Source organism: Oncorhynchus mykiss, chromosome 16, assembly GCF_013265735.2.
Source record: "Oncorhynchus mykiss isolate Arlee chromosome 16, USDA_OmykA_1.1, whole genome shotgun sequence".
NCBI classification, from domain to species: Eukaryota; Metazoa; Chordata; class Actinopteri; order Salmoniformes; family Salmonidae; genus Oncorhynchus; species Oncorhynchus mykiss.
This window is the reverse complement of record NC_048580.1, coordinates 60,430,786-60,455,449: the sequence shown is the minus strand read 5'-3', so window position 1 is coordinate 60,455,449 and position 24,664 is coordinate 60,430,786. Positions and strand designations below refer to the sequence as shown.

Here is a 24,664-nt window from a genome sequence, read left to right as displayed (position 1 = left end):
TCTTTCAACTTGCTAAAAGATAGCTAGTTGGAGTCTGTGTGTACTTCTGTTGGTACCACCGCAAGGTAAAGCAATGCAGGACAAGAAATATTGAATGCATGCCGTACAGAGAATGCACCACAACCTAGTACGGCACCGCCAAAGTAGCGTTGCGGACTTCTCCATTGAAAATGAATGACCTCCGTGGAACAGAAAGAGCTCGATGCATCTGGTGGATATGAGGCGGTAAACTCTTCGAACACAATTAGTACGCAGCAATCTGGATATGTATGCAACAAAAGTTCAACATTCATCTTCTGCAACCATTGCTGTCAAACCGTCTACGCATACCGTTTGACGCATACGTTCGATAAATCCAATGTATGCACTGCACCTGCAACGCAATGTCGCAAGGCAAACGCAGCGTTTCATTGGAAATTAATGTAATTCTGCTGTACCAAAATATCAAAAGCTGTCGGTGTGTCCGAAGCGTGAAGGTCCTTTAAACTGAATTTTGACTGCACTGGGCCTTTAAAATTTCCAATCTGTGGGAAGATCTCAAATGTAAACGTATCGCATCATCCTCGCGTCCTCTCTTCTCTTTCTCGAAACCCATTGGAGGAGACGATCAGAGAGGAGGGACTTCTGGCTTTCTTGTCCAATGGTTTTTGAGAAGGTTACACGGAGAGAAGGCGCAAGTAGGTAGAAATTGAGATCTTCCGGAGATTCGAGTCTCGAGCGAGTTAAACTTGTGAGGTCATTATGACAGACAGTAGCGAGAGTGGGGAAAAAACAAACAAGATACAACCTGAAAGTCGTGTCGACTGAGACGTTCGATACTGAAGTCTGAAGATTTTATTCAGTGGGAGCTACCTTGAAAATATAGAAAGGCCACCAATACTGGACAAGATAAACACATGTTCAAAGAACGGAAAGCGGATGCTTAACGAAAGAAAGCTCCTCCTATTTCTGGTGGTGACTTCACTTCAATGCAGGTGGTAGAGTGTCGAAACGAATGAATTTAGAAGCTTCGGAGCGTTAGCTTTGTCGCGAGATAACTTTGAATATTAAGAGACGGTTCATGAGCAAGTAGCTTAACCAATATGCGTGTTAGATAGTAATCTAACTAAAGTTATTTTAAGGACACTTGAGTCTCGACTGGAAGTTGGCACTGTGATTGTATAACTAGCTAACGTTAGCATGCGAGTTCGACCACATATCAGCAGGTAGCTAGCATTAGGAAACCACTATTTTTAACTGAGGATTTCCCTGCGGTAAAATTGGAATTGTTATAAGTGAACCCGCTCTCTCAAACCAGATCAGAACAATGTTATCGAACGCTCAGAACCAGAACCAACCGGCCTTTCCGAACCAGCAACAACAGCAAGCGCCAAATCTGAACTCTGCCCCCTTTCCTCCGTTTTTCGTCAAACCCCACAACCCTCTTCAGATAAAAAAGAATGCCATAACTGACGACTACAAAGTTACAAGTCAAGTCCTTGGCATGGGCATAAATGGGAAAGTATTGGAGATATTCCAAAAAGGAAGTGGAGATAAATACGCTTTGAAGGTAAATGTGTTTTGTGCATTCTTGTGATTTTGAGACTGTATACTAAAACGTAAACTGTCCAAGTGAAACAATGTCATTTTAAAGAATGGGGCTTTTATAGCCGTGCATATTTGAGAACTCAATCGAGTATGATTATTTTTTTCCCCCCCATCCCACTTATGAATGACCAATTATGGTATTGTACTGCCATTCTGCAAAAGGTCTTTCATTTGGACAGAAAAAATGCTTAGGAATTCCTCAAAACATACCCACGCTTTTCAAAGCACACAATGCACCACCTTATTCCATTTCCAGAGTGGCAGTTGAATAAGTTCACGAGTGTCTTGTACTTGTGACTTGCAACTTTGTTACCATATAATGTTATCAATGTGATTGATCTATCTGAAGGCGAGAGAAACGCACACCTGGTTAGCCAGCGGCGCTGGCTAGCGGAGTATAATATTTGAAAAAGAAAAGGAGAGCTCCACACTCTAGGAGCTCTAATGCAATCATTTTATAACCAACATTTCGACCCTGTCAAGGTTGGTTATACATTTATTGCATCGGAGCTCCTAGGGTGTGCAGCTCTCCTTTTCTTTATCAATGTGATATAGCCTAAGCCTAGCTTTTTTTATTTATTTTTTACCTAGATTTGAAGTGTAATAGGTCTGTTGCACTGACGTTTTCAGTGTGAGTACATTTGACATTTTGTGTTCAAGTTTTCAATTCCATTTGAGTGAGAAAGAAATCTGTTTACTCCTATACTGCTCACAAGAGAGCAGACCAGAGTACCTCCGTGGCATAGTTAATCTCTTGTGGGTGCCACTTCCTCTGAGGCCCTGACTCTACACTAGAAATCCTATGATTCATATCCGACCATCAGGATGGCTGATAGAGCAAATCATTGCTCTTGATTACATTAAGGTCAGCCTCTCCTCTCACTTTAAAATGGGAAAACTTTCTGATCCTATTTGAATGTCTGTATTTAGGCCTAGTTGGGGCTGTTTAGTGTCAACATTGCTTTCAACCAGGGCTTTTCTTTGCTGGTGTTTGTGATCGTCATACCGCAGCTGTCATTCTGGTCCCCAAATAGCTCTGGCCTCTTGTCTACCCTGAAGCAGATACGGAAACTAACAAAAGGTCTTCTGCTGCCATTATTTGACTTATCCTATTAACTAGCAGTAACTTCTACAGAAAAGGGAGTACAAAAAAAATTGTGAATGACATAGAGACGGTGCAGCAGAGGAAATCTGTCATTGTTTATTAAATACTCTGAAATGGAAGTACATTGTGTCTAACACATCATTGATCTGTCGGCCTATTTATATAACACAGTTAAATAGTAATTCTGTGTCTTTGCCCTGACATTATTGACTTAGTAGGCTGGGCTTCAGGTACAGGCATATTCAGCAACTGTCAGATTCGATGAGTCACGAATAATCCATTGTTTGTGAAAATATGTTTCGGAATAAAACTCAGCACAAAAGAAACGGATATCAGCTTTTATAACAGGTTCCCAGGAAAATTTGCAGAAAAAGGCTGATGTTTTTCAAAAAATGTATGACAACTGTTATTTCTGAAATTCAGAAACTCATATGCCACTCATTTGTTCACTTCAGTGCATTGTTCTTTGTCAACCCTAAAATAATTTCTAGATCATTGACAGACTTGAAACATACAGATGTCCCATGCTGATTTCTAGGTTTCCCAGATAAGCCCTAAACAATAGCAGCATCCTGCCACCTCTCTCTATTCACCTCACACACTCCTCATCTCACAGACACAGTCTTATGTTCTTTCATTGCCCCTCAGGGCAGTGTTTCTGCCTGCTGAGCCCCAGTGTTAGCCTTCAGGCAGAGATAATTGAAAATTGATAACTTCCCCAGATATTTCCTCAGTCTGCTCCCCTGGGATCTATTGGTCAGCCCTGATGCATGTATCCTCCTGCTCTGATTGGGCAACCGGGGTTGGTGGCATTGTGATGCTGAGCACAGCTTGACTTTGCAGTGGAGATGAGGATGAGGGTGTCAGATGTGTATATGGCAGCGGTGTCAAACTCATTCCATGGAGGGCCTAGTATCCAGCTTGTATCACATCCAGGCTGTGATTGGCAGTCCCATAGGGCGATTGGCCCAGCGTAGGCCGTCATTGTAAATAAGAATTTGTTCTTAACGGACTTGCCTAGTTAAATTGAAAAAATAAGTGTCTGCAGGTTTTTCCATTTCAATTAAGCCCTAGACAACCAGGAATGGGGAGTTCTTACTAATTAGTGATCTTAATTAATCTGTCAAGTGCAAGGGAGGAGGAAAACCCACTCTCGGCCCTCTGTGGAATGAGTTTGACACCTCTGGTATATGGGTTTATCGATCAGCTTGTAATGTTGTATTGTGACTATAGCTCGGTGATATGGACAGAAATCCAGATCGCAATAAATTGACAGAATTAATAACGATACTTTTAACTTAAAAAAAAAAAACTTTTATACTACTAGTTTGTAGCCATCAATTGTCCCATTAACAATAACCCATATTAGCAAGCTTATTTTGAACTTCACATTTCTCTAGTATAGGCTACTTATTGTAATGAACGATATCAGGAAAATGCTCACGATAAGTGGTCGTTGCAGTTAATTTTCAGTTTATCCCCCCCAGCTCTAATTGTGACCAGGGCTTTGACTGTCAGGCCCTTTAAGCTGGTATGCTGTAGAAGGGCTTCATTCAGTGTTGTATTTTACAAATTGCCTTTAGGAGGAATTGCACAAGAACAGATGTCATTCTTCCTTTCCCATAAAGTCTATATAAGGCTAAAGATGTATATATTTGAATAAAGACTCAAGATCATGAACCTCTGAATATTTGTGACCTCTCAGATCCTTCCTTTTCTACTGCGTCCAAAGTCTTGAGGATGAGCGCTTTGCTTTTAGGCTTAGTCTACACCCTTTCCTCCACTGCCCGGGCCAGGCTAATACTATTAGGCCTAATGGGGATAGAGAGAAGAGCACATGTTCCCTTTACAACATTTGAGTAATTGGCCACTGCTTTGTTCTTACTCTACCTTAAAGCGCAACTGAAAGCAATAAACAACTTTTCTGATCAAAAACGGCCTATGTGGCATCGATATTAGACAAACATTTATTCTAGTGTCAAAATTGACTACAAAGTAAATAGCATAGTTTTGGTCAGTTTCATCCAAAATTTAGTTTTGTCATGAGTTACTTCAGGGTTGGGTTTTGATTTTGACAATGCTCACTTGCCCACTAACACCAGGATGCACAGCTGCAGTGATTTTGCTCTACACAATCCTACCGCAGAACGCACAGACAGTAGGATAGACCAGCCCAGCAGCATTGTGCACTTATTTGATGTAAAATTGAGTGACTAAAACCTCTGCAAAAATGTCAATTAATTACTTTTTAAAAGGCATTTTTTAGGTATCTTAGATTCATTCTGATGATTTTGAGGAAGTGATACTGGCTTTGTTCCTATGTCTCATGGGTGGACTAACACCATTAACTGCCACATCGAACCCCCCCAGATTGAAATCTTGTTTTTCTTTAAAGAGCAACAGAGAGAACATGCGGAATTGGTGCGTTTAGTCGCTCAAAGTCGAGTTATTCTACGATCTGAAGATGAAAGGTTTGCTATTAGTAACCCTGTCCCTGCTGTCTCTTCCTTCCCTGCTTGGCCCGTCCTAATACTATAAGCTGGTGGAGAAAAAGCCGATGTCTAAAGCATAAAACAACCTGAGAATCTGACTGTTGGTAGGTGCATCACTAGAACAAAAGATGTACCTGCTGTGTACCGACGAACCTGCCGTTTTTACTTGTGGATTCACAATGCTCAGCAGTGGCCAATAACTTGACTTTGAGCCAATCAGAGGGCGTGAATCTCCGCGTGGGGGAGCTGACAGCATTGTTCTAACTAAAACAATAAAGCTGCAAAAAAATCTAGAGCAGTACTTTACATCTTTTATGTCTAAGGAGTTTTGTCCTTGAATGATTTTTTTTTATCATGTTTGTTTATTAGCTAGCTAATGTTAGCTTGCTAACTGAGCACAGTAGTGACACACACTACTTATGAAATGAATGGGGTGGTAAGTGCAGCACAATGTACACAACACTCAATGCTTTACTAAGCTAGCTATCTGGCCACTGTAGCTAGTAACATAATTAAATCACAATAGATTAGTTTCAATGAAGTAGCTGGCTGAAAAGAGTCAATGCATTGTCTTTACCTAGCTAGCACAACAGCTAGTGAGTCATGCTAACGTTACCAAAAATGTATATATGGGCTGTATGTGATTATGGATATTGAATATAATTGTTTCTTTGTGATCTCGCTAGCTTGTTATATCAGCTAGCTAGCAAACATTGACTAGACCAGGGGTATTCAACTCGTACCCTACGAGGACTGGATCATAATGGTTTTCTGTTCTATCTGATAATTAAATCAACCTGTCCCAGGTCTAAATCGGTCCTGGATTTTCCGAGGAGAACAATGAAGAAAGGCTGAGGAACTGGCTTCAAGGTCCAGAGTTGAGTTTGAGGGAACTAGACCCTAAAGCAACACAGACATCCATTGCCAAATAATGCTACTGCCACCTGGTTTGAAGTATTTTAACAGGGCTTTGGCTGACGACTTTAAGGTCTTTGCTGTGTGAACACAAATGACATCGACTGCCGACAATGTACAGAGATACAGAGTACTGCAAACATTTTGACGGTCCTTCCGGTGTGTCTGAGCTCTAAAAGTAGCCTGGCGCAAGAGTCCAGAGATGACTGGAGAATTATTCAGTCTGGATTCATACAGCACCATGCTCCACGCAGACACTCAGCGTTTATTGGGCAGGTGTCCTGAGATGGGCAAACCAGAGGAGAGACCTCCCTGGAATGACGAACCACCATTTTAGATGGCCTTTCCCTCTTTGGATAGGTGTTTGCCTACTAGCCTAGCCTCAGATCTGTACGTGCTTTAGCCTCTGATTATCAAGTGGTCTCTTGAGTATAGTACTGTATGAATTGCCTGCTGTGTGTGTGTGTGTGTGTGTGTGTGTATATATATGTGTGTCAGAGATTCTGTGCTGGAAATGGAACAACATTGCCCTTCCCGACAGTGTCCTTTCAGGGGCTGTTGTGTAAGCAGAGCAGATTCTTCCCTGTCTGCAAATGCCTGTCGGTATACGGAGGGAAGATTCTTCCCGTATCTCTGCCAATGGCTAGGCTGTCTGTGAGGAGGGAAGAGACTCCTTCCTGTTTTTGCCTGTATGAATTATCAGCTAACCGGTATAGCAGAATACTGAATCTTACGATTAAAACTGACTGGGCTGGTAGTGGTCTCCACTTATGAAAAAATAAATAAATACAAATATATATTCAGTAGACCTGAAATTTGGTCGGTGCCAAAAATGATTTGGGCGGAACATTGGTCACGACATCTAAACAATATAGATTTTGTGACTAGTGATGCACCAACATTACATTTTTGGCCGATATCGATGTCCGATTTATTTTCTTTGCCAAAAAAACCAATAACGATAATGCCAATTTTTCTAATTTTTGTGACCTTTTTCAGCGTTCTAGTACAGTTAAATAGTTAACGCACACACACATGGACGCAGCGGTTTAAGGCACTGCATCTCAGTGCAAGAGGCGTCATTACAGTCCCTGGTTCAAATCCAGGCTGTATCACATCAGGCTGTGCGTGGTCTGGAGACTCATAGGGCGGTGCATAATTGGCCCAGCGTCGTCTGGGGTAGGCCGTCATTGTAAATAAGAATTTGTTCTTACCTGACTTACATAATTAAATAAAGTTTACTCACACCACACTGACCACGCCGTTTGCGTGTCAAAAACTATACACGTCAAATAACTAGAGGTTGACCGATTTATGATTTTTCAATGCCGATACCGATTTACTGGAGGACCAAAAAAATCCGATACTGCTTTAATCTGACAATTCTTTAAAATATAAATGTGTGTCTGTATATAATGACAATTACAACAATACTGGATGAACACTTTAACTTAATGCATCAATAAAATCAATTTAGTCTCAAATAAATAATGAAACGTGTTCAATTTGGTTTAAATAATGCAAAAACAAAGTGTTGGAGAAGAAAGTAAAAGTGCAATATGTGCCATGTAAAAAAGCTAATGTTTAAGTTCCTTGCTCAGAACATGAGAACATATGAAAGCTGGTGGTTCCTTTTAACATGAGTCTTCAATATTCCCAGGTAAGAAGATTTAGGTTGGCATTTTATTATAGGACTATTTCTCTATACCATTTGTATTTCATATACCTTTGACTATTGGATGTTCTAATAGGTACTTTAGTATTGCCAGCCTAATCTCGGGAGTTGATAGGCTTGAAGTCATAAACATTGCGAAGAGCTGCTTGCAAACTCAGTAAAGTGCTGTTTGAATGAATGCTTACGAGCCTGCTGCTGCCTACCACCGCTCAGTCAGACTGCTCTATCAAATCATAGACATAATTATAACACACAGAAATACAAGCCTTAGTTTCCAGATTTGACCATATTAATGACCTATCATTTCGAAAACAAAACATTTATTATTTCAGTGAAATACGGAACCGTTTCGTATTTTATCTAACGGGTGGCATCCATAAGTCTAAATATTGCTGTTATATTGCACAACCTTCAATGTTATGTCATTGAATTAGCAAATTAGTTCGTAACGAGCCAGACGGCCCAAACTGTTGCATATACCCTGACTCTGCGTGCAATGAACGCAAGAGAAGTGACACAATTTCCCTAGTTTAATATTGCCTGCGACCATTAATTTATTTTAACTATATATGCAGGTTTTAAAAAATATACTTCTGTGTATTGATTTTAAGAAAGGCATTGATGTTTATGGTTAGGTACATTCGTGCAACGATTGTGCTTTTGTTAAATCATCCCCCGTTTGGTGAAGTTGGCTGTCTTTGTTAGGAGGAAATGGCCTTCACACATGTTCAACGAGCCCAAACTGCTGCATATACCCTGACTCTGTTGCACAGAACGCAAGAGAAGTGACACACTTTCTTTAGTTAAAAGAAATTCATGTTAGCAGGCAATATGCAGGTTTAAAAATATATACTTCTATTGATTTTAAGGAAGACGTTAATGTTTATGGTTAGGTACATATTGGTGCAACGACAGTGCTTTTTTTCGCGATTGAGCTTGTTAAATCATCACCCGTTTGGTGACGTAGGCTGTGATTCAATGATAAATTAACAGGCACCTCATCGATTATATGCAACGCAGGACAAGCTAGATAAACTAGTAATATCATCAACCATGTGTACTTAACTAGTGATTATGTTAAGATTGATTGTTTTTTAATAAGATACGTTTAATGCTAGCTAGCACCTTACCTTGGCTCCTTGCTGCACTCGCATAACAGGTAGTCAGCCTGCCACGCAGTCTTCTCGTGGAGTGCAATGTAATCGGCCATGATCGGTGTCCAAAAATGCCGATTACCGATTGTTATGAAAACACGAAATCGGCCCTAATTAATCGTCCATTCCGATTTAATAGGTTGACCTCTACAAATAACACTATTTGACATGTCAAATAAGCTCGTTGACCAATCAGGACCTGAATGACTGCACGTCACATAATTTAATGTGTTCATACTTTTTTTACGTAGTTATTACACATTGATTACACTCACTCGTAGTTCATATGTCACAACGATTCATCGATACGTATGCTATGATGCTGGTAAAGTTGTCTTGCACACCTACACTGCTGGTCACTTAAAAAAAAAAGAATAATACAAAAAAAAAAGAAGCTAGCTAGCTCATGGATGCAAACAATGTTCTTCCCCATAAACATAGCAAAACATCTGTTTCAGTAGCTATAGCTAGGTATCATCTAAAATAACCCTAATTTATAAGACAGTTCTTATTTCATTAATAGTGGTCGGACCATCTATATGAAGCTATCCACAATAGTGGACTTTGCGATTTAGCCTTCAAAATAAAAGTATGTAATTGACAGTGACGCAAATGAATACAAATAGTATAGTTTTGCCATAATTGAATAGATCATGCTAAATAAGGTTGGAATGTTATATAAAATCAACAAAAGACAATTTTGTTAATTTGACAATGTTGAAATCACACTGGATGTATTATACTTTAGAATTGCTTTGGGGCATACTTATTTCACAGCCTTACCCCCATGTCATTGAGCCACAATCCATAGGTATGAGTCTACTCAGTGACATCCAGAAAACATTAGCATCGTAGCTCTTATTGCGGGACTCTGAAACAACGGCGTTGAGCTACATTTATTTTCAACCTATGTGTATTGAACACTTTGGGGTCTGATAACTCCTGGGGAGGACGTTGGGGGAAAAAAATATATTGGGTATTGAGTAGACTGATAAACCATTTCATTGATCCCCAATCCTAAAATAAAGCTGTACAGTGCAATATGAATGTCCATACACCCCCCAAATATGGTGACTGGGGAGGTGATTTCACATGTTCACAGTCCCGCGATAAGAGATACAATGCTAATATTTGCGTAAACTCTTCAGTTGTGTTCTGTAGGTGTCACCGAGTAGACTGATACCCCATTTCATTGCTTCATGTTCCAACCTTGTGTAACATTATCTAGTCTAAATATGGCATGATTCCACCAATTGTAACCTTCTGCGTCACTTTCAAAGAGGGACTTTTATTTTGAAGGCAATCGCAAATTCCACTATTGTGCCTAATCCTTATTGTGGCTAGCTTCACAACCCAGTCTGGTCCGAGCCTCACTAGCCAGATGAAGCTAGCTGGCTGCTTATAACGTTAGCTTTGGGCAACAGGGTTAAGTAGCTGGCTAGCTATTTATTTTCATGAACTGAAGTTCAATTTCAGTAATTGAACAACAAGTGACTACCTAGCTAATACTTACTCACAAGGATTCTTAAATCATTGCTAAGAATAATGAAAATGACTGGAGTTTCTACTGGTCATTGTTTTCAGACTGGTTGTATTTGTGCTAGCTAGGTACCAAGCTAAAGCTAGCTAGCTACCCCGGAAGTTGTGGTCAAACAAATATTGCTTTATTACCAGCGCGGTATTGTAAACACATCCTTCGTGGCCGGTCTTTGCTTGTTTGCAGACTTTTTTTTTGTACAGCTTTGACAGTGTTACTGATAGTAGTAGTGGCGCCTGGCCTGCACGTGCAAATTCTGCACACACAACATTCTATAATAGAACTGTTATTTGATGTGTCAAGTTAAAGGCTTATTTAACTTATTTATCAAATAGTGTTATTTGACGTGTATCTTTTTTAGACCCAAATGGCATTCCATAGTATGTTGTGAAGCTAATAGCAGTGACGCTATTACTGTGTAACTCTGGTAGGGAAACATCTGAAAAATAGGGCACTAGTGTGTACCGGTGCTTGACCAGTCACGAAAGCCAACCTCAGCGACGACAGAGAACGGTTGATTGTCAAGGGCAATGAATTCCATCATCTTGACTATTTTAAGGGATTTCTCCTTTGAGTTGTCTCGCTGAATTTTTTTTTTTTTTTACTCTTTCAAATGACTGCTTGATCCACACAGCAGACATTGTGGGCTAGGTTAGAGATGCTGTTTTGCAAGTTTAGCGCAAAATTTTATGTGGCATCATTACGTCATGTCACGTTATATTGGTATGCACCTCAGCTTTGACATTGGTTTTGCACATCGACATTAAATTAGACCTCAGGCCGATACTGATGTGGGCATTTTTAGCTAAACTTGAACGTTGTGAAAATCATCTGCAACTGTGAACATTGAGGCTGTTCCTGCTTCAATTAGTTTTGTGGCCAAGTAGACTACTGTGGCTATTTGATCATAGTGTAGGCCTACCAGAGTGGCCTACCATAAACTGTGGCAAAAATGCATCCCATATCATTTTAACATGGCAGTAGCTGTTCTATCATTCAGCCTACAGTAGCAGCCAATGTGTGGTGTTTAATGTAGGCCTACATGGGGTGGCAGGGAGCCTAGTAGTGGTTTAGAGCTTTGGACTAGTAACTGAAAGGTTGCAAGTTCAAATCCCTGAGCTGACAAGGTACAAATCTGTCGTTCTGCCCCTGAAAAGGCAGTTAACCCACTGTTTCTAGGCCGTCATTGAAAATAAGAATTTGTTCTTTATTAACTGACTTGCCTAGTTTAATAAAGGTAAAATAAACATTCCATGAGACATTTGAAAAAAAAACATGCAGGCTTGACATTAACCTGTTTATCCGCTTGTCCTTCAGACAAGGTGACTCAACATGTTTGGTTTGCATGAAACCACTTTACAAAATATAATAAACAGAATCAGACACATTATGCTACCCCTCTGTCTATTGGCTACTTAGCTTATTCAAGGCTGTCTCAAAATACAACACTGCCCCTAACAAACCAGATCTTTACCTGACTCGCTTTTCAAAGATGTCTAGAAATGAGCACATTTTGTGCAATTTGTAGGACCACTGCTGTAAACAGGCCACAAAAAAAAGTTAATGGCACAGCAATGGTCTATTCGCATATAAGCCTACTGCAGCTCTGATTGGCTATGCCGCACCGGTCTGTGTAGAGTACAGGCTGAATTGTGTGCAATAGAATCCTACTCCCATGCCTTCTGCCGACAACAACATCTCTTGCATAGTTTGTTTCGGTATGTTTTGTTGAAAGTGGCTAATATTGCATTGATTCGATCACAATTGACACTGTGAAGGGAAACATTGATAGTGTTAACTAACGGAAAACTCTTGAGTGAATTTCAATCTCCTGCTTCTCTCAATGGGCTGATATTTATTCTGCGCTTTGTGTAGTTCTCATTGCAAGGCTCAGGTGTCCCATAAACATGTCTGACGTGTGTGGGTACATACGCGTGGTTGGTGTGTGTTATGCTGAGGGAATGACAGTGCCAGCTGTACAGAGCCCCCTCCTCCCAGGGATACTGAATGACGTCAGGGAGTGACTCTTGTTTGTTGATGTGCAAGTGGGTAGGCTACAAATTAGGATTTGGCGGTATCCAGATTTTCATAACTCATACTGTTTCTGTATCAAACCGGGTATACGGTATTACTGGAAGTGCATGCAAGGGCCACCATTACATTTAATTGTATATACAGTACCAGTCAAATTCGGACACCTACTCATTCCAGGCTTTTTCTTTATTTTCTACATTGTAGAATAATAGTGAAGACATCAAAACTATGAAATAACACACAAGATAATGTAGTAACCAAAAAATTGTTAAACAACTCAAAATATATTTGATTCCTCAAAGTAGCCACCCTTTGCCTTGATGACAGCTTTCCACACTCTTGGCATTATCTCAACCAGCTTCATTAGGTAGTCACCTGGAATGCATTTCAAGTAACAGGTGTGCCTTGTTAAAAGTACATTTGTGCAAATTCTTTCCTTAATGCTTTTACCAAATTGCCCTATTTGGTAAAAGACCACATCCGTATTATGTCAAGAACAGCTCAAATAAGCAAAGAGAAACGGCAGTCCATCATTACTTTTAATGAATGAGGCCTTCATGGTCGAATTGCAGCAAAGAAACCACTACTAAAGGACACCAATAGGAAGATACTTGCTTGGGCCAAGAAACACGAGCAATGGACATTAGACCGGTGGAAATCTGTCCTTTGGTCTGGAGTACAAATTTGAGGTTTTTGGTTCCAACCGCTGTGTCGTTGTGAGACGCAGAGTAGGTGAATGGATAATCTCTGCATATGTGGTTCCCACCGTGAAGCATGGAGGAGGAGGTGTGATGGTGTGCTTTGATGGTGACACTGTCAGTGAATAATTTAGAATTAAAGGCACACTTAACCAGCATGGTTACCTCAGCATTCTGCTATAATACACCATCCCATCTGGTTTGTGCTTAGTCCCACTGTCATTTGTTTTCAACAGGACAATGTCCCAACCCACCTCCAGGCTGTGTAAGGGCTATTTGACCAAGGAGAGTGATGGAGTGCTGCATCAGATGACCTGGCCTCCACAATCACCCGGCCTCAACCCAATTGAGATGGTTTGGGATGAATTGGACCGCAGAGTGAAGGAAAAGAAGCCGACAAGTCCTCAGCATATGTGGGAACTCCTTCAAGACTGTTGGAAAAGCATTCCTCATGAAGCTACTTGAGAGAATGCCAAGAGTGTACAAAGCTGTCATCAAAGCAAAGGGTGGCTACTTTGAAGAAACTCAAATATAAAATCTATTTTGATTTAACACTTTTTGGTTACCACATGATTCCATGTGTTCTACAATGTAGAAAATAGTAAAAATAAAGAAACCCTTGAATGAGTAGGTTTGTCTAGACTTTTGACTGGTACTATGGATGGATGGATCTTTTTTTATGCACAAAACAATTTTGCCAAGATGCTTTACCTTGACATTTAGCCACTTAGATAGCAAGTTAGCAAACCAAATGCATAGCTGGAGCTTTAACATCTTAGATTTCTTATAGTTATAAATAACTTAGTTAGCAGGGGCGTAGCACGCACCCCTGGTTTTGAAAATCATTTAGTTGGTATTTTGAAATACCCTGATAAACAGTATATCGCCCAAGCCTATTTCGCACAGTAAACAGCCAGGAGGACACAACACCACTGACACCTTGGGCCTCGAACCTCCGACATGCATTAAGTGCGAGCTCTCTTTAAGCCTACAAGTGCTGTTCACTTGTAAAATCAATTTTCCTACTTTTTAGTTGCTTCGAATTTCTGCATGTTCTGGTTTAGTGCATAAAGGACGAGTTGCATTAAGTCAATATCAGGAGTCAAAGGTACTGGATAATCCCACATTCATACAATACTTTATTGAGGAGAATAGTGTTGGTCTTACATTCCAGAAGAGCCTTAAAGTGGAACTGACAGCGTTTTAAGTACTTAGCAAATATGAAAGACAATCATAATTGTCCATGACCTCAAATTCCCAGCTTATGCTGCTAAACCAACTTTTTATAAGAGGTTTTTAAAAATAGGTTTTATCAGGTTGTAAATCACAGCTGGACTGGTACATTGTTTGCTGCCTCCACCCATTTGGGATGCACTGTTTGTCAGAAAAACAGAGGAATGTAGCGAAGGCTGTGAATGTCAATACAATCAAATTAGCAAGGGCAGTGATAACATGATTAATAGGCTAGTATATCTATTTATGTAGCTATTTACTTAGGCTCTGTGTTTTTAGCTTGCTAACGTTAGCTAGCTAGCTGCTGGGAGGATGTCATGTCATTGGAGGACTGGGTGAGTGACCAACTTTTTCCACTCATAATGTTTTTTGGTGGCTACAGCTAGAGATGCAGGTGTCATTTGGTTTGCTAGCAAGAAATGTGAATTGCTTTGCTAGCTATGCTGCACTTGAATGACTGCTATCCATTTGGTCATATTCAGCCAGTGTTAACAGCCTAACCAGCTCTGCTAGGGTGAGAAATGGTCAATGAGGTGTTCTCTCCTTTGTCTGGAAGTATCTAGCCAACTTTAGCCAGTTAGCTTGGGTGCTTGACTGCCACTGTGAGGAACGCTGGGATCATACCCCACCATCTACTTTACTGGAGTGTGAGGCCAGTCACGGCCTAACTACATTTAAATGACCTTCATTATTCCTGTTCTTCTATCCCCGAGCCTACTGACACACTGGAGGAAATGTATTAAAGAAAAAACTTTGGTTGTCAATCCAATGTATTTGGCATCAATCAAATGGGCGAGCAGGCAAGTTCACATTGTTGTCAAAACATGGTTTGGGACAAGCATGCATTGGCGGGACAAGCATGCATTGGCAGGCAAGCTGCATAAGGAAGATTAGGCTACACCATTGTTTATCAGTGCAATTTTGACAGCCAACTAGCTGAAAAGATTGAGAGGGTTTGTCTAATGTTCACTCGTTAGTTTGACTCATCTCATCTTGCATTAGTTGATGTGCGTACCTGAGGGAGAGCGAGCCAACCTTTTTCATGGTGGTTTGATCAATAGGACTGTAAAGTTCCCAAATGTAAGGGGACTCCTGTGGTATTTGCAGAAATCCATTCGGGTAAATTTTGTGGCTTTTCACGAATGCCTTTGAGCTAAAGTTGCACTGTTGCTACTGCCTGTACACACAGTCCATTTCAAAGTGACTGATGGCAGGCCTGTGTGGCAATGGCTTATTTGCATAAAGGCCTACTGTATCTCTGATTGGCTATGGCACACCGCTCTGCATAGACTCAGGTCTTGGATAATACATTATTTTATTTATTGCTGTGTTTAACCCTTAGCCCACAATGGTAGCTTGACTGGTCTGTTGGTGTGACCGTACTACCCCCACACCTGCGGTCATGAAGGCAGTCAAATTCCATGTGACCGTTTAGTCATGGTAATTAGGCTTCTCCAAGCTCTGCTGCTGCTGATGGTCATTAGTAAGTTTGGTAGGCTACTAACTGCCTGGTACTCAGCACTCTATTGTCCAGTGGTGGAAAAAGTACTCAATTGTCATACTTGAGTAAAAGTAAACTTAATTGAAAATGACTCTTGAAAGTCACCCAGTAAAATACTACTTGAGTAAATGTGAGTGTTTGGTTTTAAATATACTTAAGCATCAAAATTAAATGTTATTGCTGAAATGTAGTTAAGGATCAATAGTAAAAGTATACATTTCAAATTTGTTATATTAAGCAAAACATATTGCACCATTTTTTAATTATTTTTAATTACTGTTTACGGATAACCAGTGTCACACTCCAGCACTCAGACATAATTTACAAACGACTCATTTGTGGTTAGTGTGTCCGCCAGATCAGATGCCGTAGGGATGACCAGGGATGTTCTCTTGATAAGTGTATGAATTGGACCATTTTCCTGTCAAAATGTAGCTAGTACTTTTGGGTGTCAGGGAAAATGTATGGAGTAAAAAGTACATTTATTTTCTTTAGGAATGTAGTGAAGTAGAAGTTGTGAAAAATATAAATGGTAAAGTACAGATACCCCAAAAATTAAGTATTTTACCCTACTGCTATTGTCCCTCTAATCATATTGTCCCTGACATCAATGCAAATGTTACGAAAATCTAATCAAACACTTCATGAGGGCTCATGTTGCGCAACATTTCAATAGTCTATGTAATTGTGCGAGAGAACAGAGGGATGGCCTCTACTAAAAAGAGGGGGATCAACTTTCTATAGACTAGGCATTCCATATTTATTTCTCTTACTTTCCTAATGTTAAGCGAATTTCTAATTTACAACGGGAGTATAGTCTACCTGGCTGGCATGAAAATAAACCACAGGGAAAAGTGTACTCCATTCGCTATTAAGTGCAAAATGACATTTCCGCTGCCCGTTTCGATAGAGGTTCATGATAATGGTCCATTCTAAATCAAAACAAATTTCGCCATTTTTTTTTTTTGTATATGTAAAGACGAGATTAAAATCAAGAATAGTCTGATAGGCTAATATTGTCACCCTTAACTTATATATTACTTGTGAATGATGCCCAGCATAAGAAACAATGCATTTTTTGTGACTTTTTCTAGTCATAGTCACACACCTCATGTAGCAAGCCCATAGGCCTATATGTTTTAATAAGCTTTAGTGATACAAAGTGGCCAAATAACTTCTTAAAATTAAGTACATTAATTTACAGGGGTGTAGAGCATAACTGGCCTAAATAAGCAGCGCGTGAGTTTAAATTTTGGGAAAGATAATTTTCACCACAAAAATGCACCTTTTCATTATAAAAAGCATTACATGCCGAATTGCATTTGCGGTCACTTTTGATAATTGTGTTTTCTGCTAATGGAACATTCGTGCTTATAGCCATATATAATGTATAACATATATAATGTGAAGACATTTGAAGCTAAATGTTTTGATCTGTTGCGTTAGAAACATTGTGTAAAAAAGTTATTTTTTTATGCTAGAGGTTGTATTAATTTGGGATCTATCGCATTCCGCAACTGTCCCAGACTATGTTTGGAATATTTATTTCTCGGACAGAATAGAATAGGTCAACCTTTGTACTATGGGGGATAGTGGAATGAATTAAGCTAGTGTTTTTGCTATTCGTTAGGCCTACTCATCTTGTTCGCTGACAAAGTGAACGTGGACAGTTTTTCCAATATCTTCAATATGCACCTCGGAATTGGATAAGAACACGTAGTTGCGTCCCAATGTGTCTGCCTTCACTTGTAGCCTGTTAGAAAGACCCGATCATGTGATGGAGCGTGCAGCACTCAGGGAGAAGGGCACAACGGCCACTGGCCGCAAAAGGCATGGATTTTTTTTTTTTTTTTTTTTTAGGGTGCATTACAGCCACACAAAGGGGATTGGCCGTGAGATTCTAGGCATTATCAAGTGCTTGTGAAATTGTGAATGAGTGACTGATATAGTGTAAAACCTGCACAAAAAACATGCTTTTCAAGCGACTTTTCAAATCGTCATTAGTCTCATCATACAGCCTTACAATGTATAAAAAAATCAACATATAGCCCAACATTTGTAGAACAACTAAAGTTACATGAATCATTCTAAATTAAGCATAAAGAGGAATACCTATTTCACAGAATAGCCGCATGTGCGCACATCCTCAAATCGTTAGGAGAAAATATCCATTATATTTTATTCAGCTTTGTTCAATGTAATGCAACTGAATTCTAAGCAAATCTTGTCTGCTAAAATTGTGTAGCACACAACCATTTGGCCTAGCCAGATCAGGACCTAACATAAGGACAACTCAGAGTATGCTATTCTGTTCTTCTGAAATATACATTTTCTTCATAACTTGCTTCTTTAGACCTGTCTAAAATGAGCAATGGATTTATTGTGTAGGTGTAGGCTATATAACATGGCTGTATTAGACTTTTAAAATGTAGATGTTCCAAAGGTCTTCATCAGTGGCTTGTGTGTAAGCCAGTAGAAGCTTAATGTGTTTATGTTCATTAACAGTCAGTTACCGTGAGACGACCGTTATTTTCTTGACAATCACCGGCTGATTACATTTTGAATGCCACAGCCCAAGGTATGACCATCTTAAAACAATTCCATATGTTAGCTTAGAAGCCGTGAGGGTGTATATGAAAATATTTGATTGACATTTCATGTTGCTTAAACACTGTCAGTTATACTTTTAAATGTCAGTCTGTCTCTGTGTGTGTTCCTGAAGCCTTTCCCTACCATGAAACTGCTCTGCTACACGTCACTATTAACTGGCCTCTACACTGTTCAAGTCTCAGGATGTGACACAGGCTAGTGGATGTTATCCACTTAAAGTAATATAGTTTACAGCCAGCTTAATCTGGAGGAAGAACACGTTGGAGAATTGATGCCAATCCAAGATTCTCTTTGATTAATGCATCTGACTGTAAAGTGTTTACAGTGTGTTTTGTTTACTTGCCTGTCGCAGCAGGCACGGCGAGGATTAAGCCTTTACCTTATTCACCAGCTTGGTGTTTCATATGGTATTGTTCTTGCACTCCAAAGTTGTAAGTAAAGTCTTTAGGTTGCGTAAGGCTGCCTCCGGAGCAGTAGCATCTGGGAAGAAGGGAAATGTTATTATGTCTGAGGCTGCCGTAATCAGATCTGAAAGGCAGAGTCAGGGAAGTGACCACCTCTGGAAGGCTTTTGTTCCGTCATTGTTTGAGGTCTTCTCTAAACTCGTAGTAAACTGATGACTGATTGCGGAAAAGCCACTGCGTTGTTTCTCATTTAGAAACGGGTGACAAGTTAGACACTGAAAGTTTGAGACCCCTGGCCTGATGCATCCTCAGTAGTTGAGGAAATGGTACACTAGTCACTGGTTGAGGAGAAATCTAGACTACGTAACCTTTTTTGAAAGATGTCAGCAGCTCGGCTCTGTGTGGTTTACCATAAGCTTGCGTCATTGTTGGTTATTAGTTCAGGCCTAAAAATCCCCTTCTGATGCTCGGTAATTCTGACTGTCTGTCATATTGCTTTCACTTTTATGTAGAAAGCCTACGGTCTGTTATAATCAGTGGTGATGAGAAAGAAGCCATGAAGATGAGTTGTAACCTCTGATTCCATCCTCACCCTTCTCTCATCTCCTCCCTCTCTTCAGATGCTGCAGGATTGTGCGAAGGCTCGTCGGGAGGTAGAGCTGCACTGGAGGGCGTCGCCCTGCTCTCACATTGTACGCATCATGGACGTCTACGAGAACCTCTACCAGGGCAAAAAATGCCTGCTCATTGTCATGGAGTGGTAGGTCACGCATGCGCACGCACACACACACACACACACACACACACACACACACACATCCTTTTAGCCTATGTTATTCAATGTTTTTTCTATATTTTAGCATGGATGGCGGTGAGCTGTTTAGCCATATTCAAGACCGAGGGAACCAGGCATTCACAGAAAGAGGTAAAGGCATATTTTTTCCAAATTTTTGGACCGTTTGAATGTCTCCCTTCACTCCACTGGTATTCAACTTTTCACTCGCTCAGTTATGCCTTGAACTCTTTCTCCTCTCTCCCACCCCCTATCTAGAGGCCTCTGACATTATGAAGAGTATAGGTGAAGCCATCCAGTACCTGCATGCCATTGATATTGCTCACAGAGACATCAAGGTAAAGCCTGTCTGAACAGAATTATACTGTATATGCCTTCAGGCAGAACACATTTTATGTACATGTTTGGTCAAAAATGTAATACTATTTTCTTATCTCTCAGCCAGAGAATCTGTTGTACACCTCCAAAAGGCCAGACGCCCTCCTCAAACTCACCGATTTTGGGTTTGCAAAAGAAATCACCACACTCAACTCCCTGGCAACGCCATGCTACACCCCCTATTATGTTGGTAAGGGCATGCCCCTCGGTCTGCATGCTTGCTGTTCAACATGCTTACTGTCTCTGTGATTTATAATACACCCTAAATCTTGTTGGTGTAATTATTCATGAAGATCTCAATGCCATTAATTCATGAAGATCTCAATGCCATTAATTTACTGTTCTTTAAATATAATGCTTGGATTTATTTAGTCTTTTGGTTTTTCTCCCTCCTTTATCTCAGCTCCTGAGGTTCTTGGTCCAGAGAAGTACGACAAATCCTGTGATATGTGGTCTCTGGGCGTCATCATGTATATTCTGTAAGTGATACAACATAGTTTGACAGCATGAATCAATTCCCAATAGCAGCATTTACAGAACGTAGCATGTTTTGGTTTGTGTAAATGTTCCTCTCCGCCTCTCTCCCCAGGCTGTGTGGATATCCTCCCTTCTACTCCAACCATGGCCTGGCCATCTCCCCAGGGATGAAGAGACGCATCAGGAATGGACAGTACGAGTTCCCAAACCCAGAGTGGTCTGACGTGTCTGAAGAAGGTAATAAAAAGAAGCCAGGGGTATTTATATGGGCCAAAATGAATATCATGACATTGATGGGAATTATGTATAAAAACAATATACATTTTGATTTCACATACACTGGATAGGTGCAGTTTTAATCCTGTATGAATTGCTTACAATAGTTGTAACTCTGTGTTTTCTCTCTCCCAGCCAAGCAGCTGATCCGCCACCTGCTGAAGACTGAGCCCACCCAGAGAATGAGCATCACAGAGTTCATGAACCACCCCTGGATCAATGTAAGCACAGCACCCCTCTGTGTTCCCCCTAATATACCCTTTGGGCTAGGTGTACCACCCATTGAGCAACTGTTGCTGCAGTGTGTTTTGATCACAATGTAATAGTACAAGGTTATTATTAAGAATATGTACAGAATCAATACACTGGAGGATAAATATTTTTTAAGTACTACTGAAGTTATTTTTGTGATATCTATACTTCACTATTTATATTTTTGACAACTTTTACTTCACTATTTTTCTAAATAAAATAATGTACATTTTATTTCAATGCCTCTGATCTGTCGGAATCACTAAACACATGCTTTGCTTGTAAATTACGTTGGAGTGTGCCCTTGGCGATCTATAAATAAATAAATGGTGCTGCCTGCTTTGCAGTGGAGTAAAGTATTTAAGTAAAAAATACTTTAAAATACTGACGTTTTTTGCAGTATCTTTACTTTACAATGGATCTTTTTGACAACTTCACAACATTCCTAAACAAAATAATGTACTTTTTACTCCATACATTTTCCCTGACACCCGAAAGTACTCATTGCATGTTGAATGCTTACTTAGCAGGACAAGAAAATGGTCCAATTCACACACTTATCAAGAGAACATCCCTGGTCATCCCTACTGCCTCTGATCTAAACACAAATACTTTGTTTGTAAATTATGTCTGAGTGATGGAGTGTGCCCCTGACTATCCGTACATAAATAAAAAACAAGAATAGTGCCATCTGGCTTTCTTAATATAAGGAATTTGAAATTATTTATACTTTATTACTTTTGATACTTAGGTATATTTTAAACCAAATACTTTTACTCAAGTAGTATTTTACTGGGTGACTTTTACTTGAGTAATTTTCTATTAAGGTATCTTTACTTAATAGTAAACCCGGGGTGGGCCGGGTGATGCTGGGCCAATTGTGCGCCGCCCTATTGGACTCCCAATCACAGTCGGTTGCGATACAGCCTGGAACCGAACCAGGGTCTGTAGTGACACCTCTAGCACTGAGATGCAATGCCTTAGACCGCTGTGCCACTCGGGAGCGCTACTTTCAAGTATCCTCCAAGAGTTTCTGAATACTTTTCACATTTCCAGTTTGCTCCTATATTAACGTGCCTTGGTTTGACACAATGTGTTCTCTAAAGCTATGTGCTAATGCTAACCCATGCTGGTCTTCCTGCAGCAGTCTATGGAGGTCCCTCAAACCCCTCTCCACACCAGCCGTGTGCTGCAGGAGGAGCAGGACGTCTGGGAGGAGGTCAAGGTGAACACATGCACAGACACTGGCAATGTAGTGATTTGATAGAGTTAATTTTGCTTCTGACTTGGATCCACAAGGCTCTTCCATGCTGATTGAGCACAATAATATCCTACTCTAGACTGTACAACAGAAGCAAACACTCTACACAATTGCGTATTCGCTTCTTTGGATTTTCTCTGTGCTTTGCACATGATTTGAAATTGTTTCTGTGATATGCAATTTTTTTTATTTTTGTTACTAGGAGGAAATGACAAGTGCCTTAGCAACCATGAGAGTGGACTATGAGCAAATCAAGATCAAGACCATCAAGGACTCGACCAATCCGCTGCTGATGAAGAGAAGAATGAAGGCAAACAAAGCACTCACTGAAACACCGGGCCTGTGAAACACACACACTCATGCGGCGAAAGAGAGCTAATAGGACACGCAGAGATTGCTAAGGGGTGAAAGTCAGAATCTCAAGAAAAATTGTTTCCATTTTAGTTTTTAACTTAATTTTTATCAGTTTTATTCTCATCGTTTTACCCCCTTTAATCGTTTTTTTAACATTGCCATTCAAGGTAAATAACTATTTTTTTGTCTGCAAATAGATCAGATGGTTATCACATGGTATCTGTGAGGCAGTGGGTTTTGTTGTTGTTGATCACTATATGCGAGCCGACAGCACTGTAACTAATTCAGTATCTGACCCATCTCTGTTCTGTGTTCTTCAATGTTGATTCCCCTCAGTATTGGCCACATGGTTCTCATGATGATACTGTCGTGGGTAAGTAGCTTAGAGACCATGGAAGCATCCAGTTATACTGTGGTTACCCCTGCTTTAAGGACATGGCTATGTCTATTTTTTTTTTCTTCTGCTATGCACTGGAAACACTACCTGTGCACTGAAGGGCCACATTAGTTAACTCTTCACAATGGGGGATGCAATGTTTTCTGTTTGTTCAATTGTATGTATTTTAGTTTATTGCTTTAGTTGTCATTCGTTGTATATACTTATTCACACCAACGGTATTCATTTTCTATTTGTTGTGTGGGACTTTTTGTTTGCCATGAACTCTTTGCTTTGTTTTAGATTGGACTTTTGAATTGTATGACTGAAATTTAATGGGTTTTCATTGTTGGTTGGGTTTGATTTCTTAGCCAACACACCTGTAGCCAGAGCTATAACCACCACCATTAAAAGTGGACTGACTGTTTAGAAAAGAAGACTGTGCCTTGGGGACATTGGGCCGAATCCTTACTTGAGACCTGTGCACGTAGCCTAACTTTTCACACACCTCCCATTGATGTTATGCGTGATTGACACACATTCAAGGTCTGTGCACTAGTCTCAAATTTGGATTTTTCCCAATGTGATGACAGTGAGGGAATATTCAAGCCACCTTGTGGTAGACAGTAGCACAGGGACATTGTTATCCAATATCCACCCCATAGAATGAGCTCACAAAAGCCCATAGATGGTGTAGCCCATGTCACTTCTCCTGATGAAAGTCACAGATTAATGCTGATTGCACTCTTTTGAATATCTTATCAGAGAATTCTCACTACTGAACTCAACAACATCAGTGTCATTAACTATCGGTTTCCACACATCAGCAATAGTGTTGTTCAGGGTTTCTGCTGTGGTAGGCGATGGGGAACACTGAGGGTAAGGGCACCATTGTAATGCATGGGGGTATGGCGGTACACATATGAAATGTAGCACATCTAGTCGCAAACTGCTCTACTAATGTCCTGGCTGTCTTTTACTGTGGATTAAAACTCGTACAAAGTCGCTTGTACTCTCGAAAGTGTTGATTGGTATGTGACTGGTGGTGTGCCAGAATCCTAAAGTAGCCTTGATGTCATACTGTGGCAATGTAAGACGTTCTCCTGTTTGTACAGCCCTTTACCACCCTCTGCTGTCATTGAGATGGAAAGACAAGCATTCAACCTCATACAGTCAACCTCTGATATATGCGTGACTTGGAGCGGATGATTTTGTGATGTAATGCAGGGTTCTAAGGCTACGTTTACACGTGCAGCTCAATTCTGATATTTTTACCACTAAATGGTATTTTGACCAATCACAGATCTTTTTCAGAACCTATTGAGAAACATTGATTGGATAATGGCCAACAAGCTGCGCCAACCATAACTAAAAGTGCAGCTGCCATGCTTGTAAACAAATTATTGTTCAAAAACCACATTAATATACTGAACAAAAATACAGACGCAACATGTAAAAGTGTTGGTCCCATTTTTTCATGAGCTGAAAATTAGATAAATAACAATGTTTAATTGTTACCTGATTTAAATGTAACAATTAACTCATTAGGATC

The 24,664-nt window shown here is 40.2% G+C and overlaps 1 protein-coding gene across 2 annotated transcripts; it reads left to right on the top strand.

Annotated features, from left to right (window-relative positions):
- Window positions 1-240: 240 nt before the first annotated feature.
- Window positions 241-24,117, top strand: LOC110492466 (MAP kinase-activated protein kinase 2). Of its 2 annotated transcripts, none has more exons than XM_021566809.2 (10): window positions 241-1,549; window positions 19,566-19,705; window positions 19,806-19,870; window positions 19,997-20,076; window positions 20,180-20,306; window positions 20,520-20,595; window positions 20,706-20,830; window positions 21,005-21,090; window positions 22,266-22,346; window positions 22,585-24,117. In XM_021566809.2, exons 1-10 carry the CDS (start codon window positions 1,307-1,309, stop codon window positions 22,726-22,728), a joined length of 1,167 nt encoding a protein of 388 aa, XP_021422484.1. In that variant the 5' UTR covers window positions 241-1,306; the 3' UTR covers window positions 22,729-24,117. The 2 variants fall into 2 exon arrangements, with proteins under 2 accessions (XP_021422484.1, XP_021422485.1); XM_021566810.2 differs by having other exon boundaries at window positions 723-1,549; window positions 22,269-22,346.
- Window positions 24,118-24,664: the final 547 nt, after the last annotated feature.

What these genes read in the sequence shown, in the direction of transcription:
- LOC110492466 (XM_021566809.2), top strand. Translation starts at nt 1,307, where the DNA reads ATGTTATCGAACGCTCAGAACCAGAACCAACCGGCCTTTCCGAACCAG. An exon ending in GGCGTCATCATGTATATTCT is followed by an intron (nt 20,596 to 20,705) that starts GTAAGTGATACA and finishes CTCTCTCCCCAG; the next exon opens with GCTGTGTGGATATCCTCCCT. An exon ending in GTCTGACGTGTCTGAAGAAG is followed by an intron (nt 20,831 to 21,004) that starts GTAATAAAAAGA and finishes TCTCTCTCCCAG; the next exon opens with CCAAGCAGCTGATCCGCCAC.